Below are 8,684 nucleotides of genomic sequence, written 5' to 3' on the forward strand. Positions count from 1 at the left end.
TTCCAAAAAAAAAAAGAAAAAAAGAAGAGGGAATTAATGTTATAAAATATTTCCTGACTTTTTTCACAGTGTAGCAAAACAGACACCTGTGGCAGAGTAAACTGAATGCCAAATGACTTGTCTTGCATAGACAATTAAAGCCGTTCATAGCATTTTACTTTTTATTTCCCATTTAAACGGCGTTGTCTTTGGAGTACTGATGGGGTAGTGCTGGAGGAGGGAGGGACTCAACTCTAGTTGAGTAACAGGTAGGAAGGAAAAATGCAACCTGTTTTACAGTATTTTCTTGAGAGACATGGTGATATTTGTTAAACTGCAAGTGCTCTTTTGATATCCCGCTTCATTACTTCTTTATTTGAGAAAAGTATCAAGCTTTTTCTTGATATTGTCAAATGAGTCCATTCCCATGTAGTCTGCCTGACCTTGCTCCCATTTCTGCTTCCGTTCTTCTGAGGACATCTGGGGTTCGAGTGCTTGTGCGTGTGAAGAGAGGATCGCACCCTGAGCAAAAATATGAAAAAAAAATTAAAAAAAGACAATAATGAAACAAAAAGCAGGAAAACACAAAACAAAATCAATGATGAGACACAGACTGCACAGACAACATCCTTAACGCTCATTGCTCTTTTAAAAAGCAGTGAACACGCTACATGTGGCCTTTCAACATTAATGGCCACAGGCAAACAGGCGAAAGCTCGGATTTTAGAGGAAGAGTAGTAATGGCATTAAACCAGCTTTGATTTTAGAGGAAGAGCAGTAATAGCATTAAATCAGCTCTGATTTTAGAGGAAGAGCAGTAATAGCATTAAACTAGAGGCCAACAAACTGTTATTGAAAAACACAATACCAATTCAACACCATACCTGTTCACTTTCAAAAGTGACCGTGTCACTGTACTGGGACTTTATGAGATGAATAGGAAGACAGAAAGGTATATCATCCTGACTCAGAGCAAAATAAAATAAAAAGCAGAAAGGTAGGAGTAAAATAAATTAGAAAAGGTGAAAAAAAGCAACTTGTTTGTGGCAGCAAATAAATGTGCTTACATAGATAGAGTATGTTTTTCCAAAGATACAATATTTCCATGCATTAACAATGCAAGCACGGCAATGGACAAATGCCTTTATTTCTAATAGAGCTGTAAAACCAAGAAACCTTGGTCGGTATGTAAAATGTTGGTTATGTCTTTACACTTTGGAAACCCAGAGTTCCCACTGACTCGGATACTTGACCATGAATTTGAAAACATATTAAGGCACTGACGTAACTGCCTTTTATCTGTTAGAATAGACTGTTGTGCCAAGTTGCTTGCAGTGTAAATGCAGGACTGGTTGTCCAATAAAGCAAAACATTCACCTCCACACATCCAGAGTGGAAAGGCTGGTCTCCATATTGCTCCTGCAGCATGGGCACCACAGCGCTGGAGTACAGGGTCCACCAGTCCAGGAGGAAGGTGGGGTGTGTGGTGGCCTCCTGCACACTCCCAACGATCTGTTTAGCTCTGGGGTCAAAAGTGTAACTCCATGGCTTGGTCTTCCCTAGGAAATGGACCACCTTAGCATTGCCACCGTATCTGAAATGCATAAGTAAGTGAGAATTAAAACACTAATTGTAGATCTATTAAGGTTAGATTTAGTAAGTCAAGTTCTTATGAATTATTTATTATGTGTGACTTTTGTTCAGAAAACATCTATGAGCTAATACTAAATGTAAAACTACTGTTTAGCTCTTTTTTTAGTATCAAGCTAAAGTGCTAAGCTATGGTAACTGCTGGGTGTTGCTAAGTAGTTCCAGTGAGACTGTCTGTTCTTCTAAATAAAGTACGTGGCCGTTTCAACCATATTATCTAACTATATGATATTGCTTTAAAGGCTGTATTGAAGTATTTAGGTTTCCTTCCTTTCCGTTTTTACAACTGAATGTTGGAAAATATAATCAAGGGTAAAAAATGCTACGGTATTAGCCTGCTTGTATTAGACTACATTATATTAAATAGTGAGCATTGTGAACCATGCCAAAACTACATTTGTACACCAATAAAAATCTGGCCGGGGGGGGGGGGGGGGGGGTTGTTGTTTTGTTGTGTTTGCCAGACCTCAAGTACTACTATTGCTGACATCTACCAACAAGTAAATACATATTTATCCCCCGTCATCCTGATCTGGATGCCAGGAAATACCAAACTTAAGAACTTGATGAGGTTTGTTTCTATGAGGCAAGAGCTTTACGCACAGAGAGGCAGTGAGGATGGGAGGGGGCTTAAGACCAAGTGCACAATGACCAGTCCTAGAGGTGAACATAAAAGGTCTTTAAATAAACCGCTCTATTTTAGGATTTGGTTTCAGCTGTTGGGAGCTCAGCCGTAGATATCCAACCCAGCACTGAGGCCTGCTGGGGGATGCTCCAGCAGAGCCGGTGGAATCTTCTCATCTCGCTCGTAACCTGATGTCATGTCACGATGTGACTACACGTCCATGTGATTCAGTATCTGCTTACTCCTTGGCTCTGCATCTGATACGCAAGATTTTAGTCACATTGACAGTCTCTCTGCTGAAGTATAATGCAACTGTCTTGTGGAAGTATATACGGTCGTAATTTATCAGTAGAAACGCACCAAAATGAGATGTTCAAAATGACTCCAACTACTGTGTGAATGTTTTTCAGAAAAATTACCTCCTTAGTAGACAGACACTTACTGCTTGAATGCTGGAAGGTAAGTGTAGATGGCTATGCTGCTGAGGTTGTAGATGAAGGGGAGGTGTTTTGATATGTCAGCTGTTGCCCAAGTGCTGAAGAAGCCATTCAAGACACCTTGGTCTCCACCTGCAACAGATAGTGGGGGACAAAAATCTACATACCGGTGTATTAACAACATATTATACTTGTCAGAAAGTATCTGTACATATCTACAGTTTTAGATATGGCTAAACTGTAGAGGTTTGGAGATGATCCACTCTAATTGGTTTCACAAAGGTTTTACAGTTCTAGCTTGTGCTTCTGCTAAATCTGTTTTAAATTCACTCTGATGGGCATTTTTAAACATTTTTAAAAAATGTGTTTTTAAAGGGATTAGTCGTGCGGACATGCGGTGAGACACTCTGTTATGGTGGCACAACAGCCAGCTTAGCTTACGGAACACAGCTTACAACATCCTTGGCAGGTTCAGCATATGACGGGATAGCTTTTTTGAAAGAGGAAAAGCTGAGTAAGAGTGCAGTCAAATGATCTGCCCACCTGTGACAGCCAGATTAGTTAGTCTTTCCGCTTGGTCTACATTAGTCAGCAATCTGCTGATCAGTACAGACAAGCCGTAAGAGCAATGTTCCCACACATTCTGAGCACAGAGCTAGATTTCCTTCCTTTACAAATTGCTATGGTTATTTTAAATCTAACTTGCTAGAATTAATGGTTAGATCTGAGTAAATGCCTCTGGGTTTTATCATACGTTATGAAGCCATGCGTGTGCACAAGGTAGATAGAGTTGAGACATAATGTACAGAATGTGTACATTGCTGTTGACACTCTACTCTCCACTGAGGCAAAATATCAAAGTTCAGTATGTTGGGACGGCTGGGGTCTTTAGGCTAATCCACAGCAGTGTGGATTTATTCAACTAAATATTTGACAAAGACTGATTGCCGGCTGTTTGCTCACTGACCTCCAATACGCAGCTCAGTACAAAGTCAAAATCTGCTCAGCAACACCAGAAGCCTTTCAATAGGCTGCAGTATTGTAGCCTGTTAACAGATGGCAATTCTAGTTTGATTGCTCTATTGTGCGCTTACATCCTTCATATTGTGGTCAATCAATAGCGCTAAATGAGTAGCCTCACTTGAACCACAGTAAAGGTCTGGGTGTTAAAAGATAGTGGACTTGCACATCAGACTGCACATCAAACAGTGCACCACATCTTCTGCGCCAATGCAGTATTAAAACTGCTAAAAGAAAAGAGAACTGTTGCAAAGCTTGGACCGCCTATTGATTTAAATGTAGACAGGTATAGAAGAAGTGTGGGAAAGTGAGCAAACATATTTGTATTCCATAAGGATTTCAATTATAAAATAACTTTTGAGAACAATACTATACTCATTCCCTGCCCAGACATTGCCAGACAGGTATTCAAAATGTGGGTGTGGTGGTGTCACCTGCCAGGACTGGATCCGGTAGAATGGAGCAACATTCATTCATCTGGAGCTGTGTTTCAAGCCACTCCAATTCGCTCTGTAACAGCTAAATTCATCAATATGTTTATCTGCCAGTCACCAACTTTGTCATGTGGTGCTGAGCAGGTGGCACACAGATCAGTGTTTTCTTGCTGAAATCATCATCTTGCTGTGCTGTAACACAAACTGAAAGATGCTAAAATACTCCGCAGAACTGAATAAAACCATTGAGTCGGGTGATAATTCTCTGAGTTTGTCAGGATGAGTTAAAAAGTAATTTTACCTACTGTTGAAAGGGGGGGGGAGGAATACAGGTATTGTATATGTAATTGAATTTAACATTTTCAAAGATCCCAGCCCTGTTCATGACTACTCAACTTGAAATAATACATGTAGACACAAGTATTTAAACTGTTTTGTCTCTCAGTGCTGGTGACTTGAATTAACATTGCCCTCTGGGTTAACCCGTTTTAAAAAGTTTAGACTTGAGCTGCCTCAGGTCCTAGGGGCCCAACTGGAGGTTCTGGACAGCCACTTGCCCTCACTTAATTTGGCTAATTTAGAACTGGGGCATTGTCATGGCGGTGGCTTACGTAAACATAAAACTCAGACGACAGTTTGGGGCACAGGGATGCATTTGACATTAAGTGGGTCAGTTGAGCTTCAAGTATACAACCAGATCTGAATTGAGCCTTTATTAAAAACCTTTTTAATGTGAACATCTCCTCTGTTACATCATCAAATCTGCAACTGACCAGCCAGGATAACAGAATTTTGAAGGCAAGCAACCATGACACAATCTCATTGACTGTTCATGCTAAATTGCACCACCTAGAAGCCATATAGTATGTCACTGGACTGACACTGGCACAAAGTGACATGTTGGCCTTTTTCACATATAGCTCTTAAAAAGCACAAGACCGTACAGTCTGTGAAACCACAGACTGCTGCAGTTTAAAATAACACACATAGCTGCTGTTTGTCCGAACCCACAACCTCCACGGGGGATTTCAAAACTTAATATGGGGCAGAGGATCTTCATTTTGAGGGGATGAGCAGAGCTCAGCAAGAATGTGCATCTAACCCTGCCAGTTTGTCTTGGCAGCAGACAACACTGGAGCTACAGATGAAGAGATAGAGCCTCTGGGTTCAACCACAGAAATTATTTTCTTGCAGTCTCCCCTCAGCTATTTTTCAATATCATCCATCACTGGCAGAGAGCTGCACGTGTATATCATGTATTCCTTACAGTAGAGTGGAAGTGAAATGCTAAAGGTCGAAGCAACTTCAACCCATGCCCCAGTGCACATGAAAAGACCATTCGTGGCTATAAATAAGACAGCTTTATTCATTAGCATGCCATCAGGCATACAGATGCTGGCATTACATTGAAGTATTGGATATGAGTGTAAGTAAAAGACACTGAAAATTGCATGAATTTTCAGTAACAAAGGAGTATTTCCTGGAAAAAAAATAAGACAATATGTCTTTTGTCCGTGGTTGTGATTGTGATGGAAACATTCTTGCCAGCAAACACAGCCAGAATGAGTCGGCACTTGAAAGAATTGGCCACTATTAAGCAAACTAATTGGTTTTTCCAATTAACTCTCATTGATGGACTCTTTCACAGTATCACAAGGGAAAACAGCTTGTCATTTAATGTTAAAAAAGGTTCACTGCTACTAACAAGGACAAGCTGCGGCCAGTCCGTGCCCTACTATGAGTTGCATCCAGTTTTGTTTAATCCACAACGGTTTCCTTTGTTTAGTAGCATTTTTTAGGTCACAGCACCCCAAGGACACAATGGGTTTGATTAGAGCCCAACTGGAATATAGGCAGGTGAGAGTTTCGCCTATCAGATATATCATGAGTGTGTAAGTTCATTCTAGACTGTGGAAATACAACTCTGACAAAATCGTACAGCTTTGTCTGTGGCTTCTAACCACATCTTATGGTCTTCAACACTGAATGGAGGGATCTTGGTTTTCATTGAGTTATCATCACTTCAATTAAGTTTGAAACATCGGTCTCGTGATTAAGACCGTGATATGTGGTTGAAAGCTCTGAAAAAAAGCTAGTCAGTAAACCATAAGATTTTTTTTTTTTATAATATATTGTATTGTCTTATAAGAAATGACAAAGATATTTTGATGTGTTGAAGTTTGTCCACCAGAGAGCACTGATTTTCAATTGTAAAATGTGTCTTTCATTACCTATTTTGGTCACAATTTATATACATATTTAGGCTATTTCTTCAAAAATGTTTCTATATTTTATGTTTGATGTCCGTCTGAAAAGTTTATCATCTCAAGATAGAAAAAAAAGATTCTTACAATAATAAAAAAATAATAATAAAAAAACGCAGTTAAAAAGAAGTTTGACAGAAGCAGGACACTATCAGATGAGAGAAAGCAGTAAGCCATTAACATATGTACAATATATCAAAAATATGCAGTGATTATGTGTGAATTATCAAGTCCCAGGTTCTGGTTTTATATGTGTTAATTGGTGAAAGCTGTACAACACAGCACTGTACAAAAGCTTTTAGCTAGCGTATTTAAAAAGGTATGTGAGGCTCGACTGAGGTGACTGAGGATACTTTATCAGGCCCAAGTGTTTAAAAGGATATTCAAATAGCTCACCATGAATGAATGTTCTGTCATAGTAAAATGTTTACTGGATACCCTTTAAAAGGTTTAAAAAATAAAAATGGCAATGGCTGATTCAAGTGTTGGGATTTTAGCCGTTTTATGTAATGTTCTAACTTTTCCTTAACTTGCAAGTACAGATCACTGATCTTTTTAGCCGCTGATTTGAGCTGTTCAGTAAACCTGATATGAAGCCAAAACGACAATTCGGTTACAGTACGCCTCACGGAGAAGAGTTGCTGAATGTCAACCGGTGCCCTGTGCAAAACAGGGCCTCTCAAATTTAACCTCCACCCCACCCCAAGCGAGCCCCTGAGAATAACTCAGCAGAGCTAGACGGTCTGTGACAGGAGGGCCTTGTGTCCGGGCACCAGGCTCGATAGAGCCCTTACTTAGAGCAAAAGATAAACAAGCTCTGGTTAACATCATGTTACCAAGAACTCAATGTTACTCAGAGCTGGTCAAAGCCTAAATGTTTGAGCCTGACTGAAAAAAGATTGCGGACAAGAAAACTCAGTGGTGGTAAACCGTTTCTGGTTTGGCAGACATATCAAATCCTTTCTTGCAATGTATTTGACAACGAGGCGACTTTATGACACAAATACATTTTATCTAATATCAACATGTAGAAATAAGTTCATAGGATAAGTGATAATGGGTTTGAGTTAAAGTTTTATTTTCGAAAATATATGTATTCACTTTCTTGTCGAGAGTTGGATGAGAATATTTTTAAGACTCTTATGTAGTATATGTAAATATGAAGCTGCAGCGAGTAGATGGTTAGCTTAGCATTGGAAATAAAGACTGGGCGAAACAGCTAGCGTAGCTCATTCTAAGGTAAAAATCCCAAAAAAAAAAAAAAAAAATCAGCAGCCCTAAAGCTCACTAATTAACATTATATTTTGTTTTTGCTTATTTCATACAAAAATCAATGTGTATTTATTGGGGGTCATAATATATTCTCTAATTTCATCACAGAACGTAAGAATCAAAATGTGATCTTGACTTACCATCAAAGCTGCCGTGTTCTGTACAATACTGAAGCAGTTTGCCATAAGTCTCCATAGAAGGACGAAAAACAAACACACCGGAATTGAAGCAGTCAGGCCAGCCAGGGTCGGGAGCAGCTGACAACTCTTCTCTGTCAAACAGCTCATCTATATTTGAAAGCACCTAGGATGCAAGAACAAACATAGACAAACATGTTTACGCACGTACAACATCTTAAATCTTTCTGGCTGATGAAAAAAATCTCAGTTGGTCTCACCAGTGTGTCCGCGTCCATGAAAACACATTTGGAGTAATGTGTGAGAGTCCAGCAGTGGAGTTTGGTGAAGGTGACACCCAGGTCAGGCCTCTTCATCATGACCAGGTGTGCCGTGTCGCCGCTGTCCAGCACGTCCACCACCCTCACCTCGTCAAAGATTCTCTTTAGCACGGACCTAATGATTCACAATGCTCAACAATCCAGGTGGAAAACAAGACTTGACAAGAATGCTAACAGGTTTGAATGTTGAATGACTGGTTGAAGGCAAGGTTTCTTACTGGCAAGGCTCTGACACTTGTGGGCCAATGAGTGCCACCAGCTTCTTGGTTGTATTGTGGTTGCGGAGGCACTTGCCCAACACCATGGCTCCCCGAGCATAGTTGTCATTGGTAGCCAACGTCACAAAAGCCTGGTCTATAGAGGAAAGAGACAACTTAAGGATTAAAAAATGTCATTTATAATTCGATGCAAGAGTCTTTGTCTTTGGCCAGTACTAGGGCTGTAGCGATACACTAATCTCACCATGCGATACACGATATTCAGCGATACGATTCAATATGATTCGATACACTTACATCATTTTCTGAAAGACTTTAAAAGGAACAG

General features: G+C 39.9%; 1 protein-coding gene across 4 annotated transcripts in view; it reads right to left on the reverse strand.

Annotated features, from left to right (window-relative positions):
- Positions 1 to 29: 29 nt before the first annotated feature.
- Positions 30 to 8,684, reverse strand: part of gyg1b (glycogenin 1b) — an 11,025-nt gene continuing 2,370 nt past the window's right edge. Inside the window, exons 2-8 of one of the 4 annotated variants that reach the window (XM_035657471.1) lie at positions 8,357 to 8,492; positions 8,079 to 8,253; positions 7,822 to 7,984; positions 2,697 to 2,823; positions 1,357 to 1,573; positions 864 to 941; positions 30 to 501 (exon numbers count right to left, since the gene is read on the reverse strand). In XM_035657471.1, the coding sequence (XP_035513364.1) occupies positions 352 to 501; positions 864 to 941; positions 1,357 to 1,573; positions 2,697 to 2,823; positions 7,822 to 7,984; positions 8,079 to 8,253; positions 8,357 to 8,492 (1,046 nt within the window). In that variant the 3' untranslated portion in view covers positions 30 to 351. Of the gene's footprint in view, positions 502 to 863; positions 942 to 1,356; positions 1,574 to 2,696; positions 2,851 to 7,821; positions 7,985 to 8,078; positions 8,254 to 8,356; positions 8,493 to 8,684 lie in introns of all 4 variants that reach the window. The other 3 variants (XM_035657463.1, XM_035657488.1, XM_035657480.1) reach the window with 3 other exon arrangements.

Source organism: Morone saxatilis, unplaced genomic scaffold (assembly GCF_004916995.1).
Source record: "Morone saxatilis isolate NCDOM2014 unplaced genomic scaffold, NCSU_SB_2.0 Contig0, whole genome shotgun sequence".
In the NCBI taxonomy this organism is placed as follows: Eukaryota; Metazoa; Chordata; class Actinopteri; family Moronidae; genus Morone; species Morone saxatilis.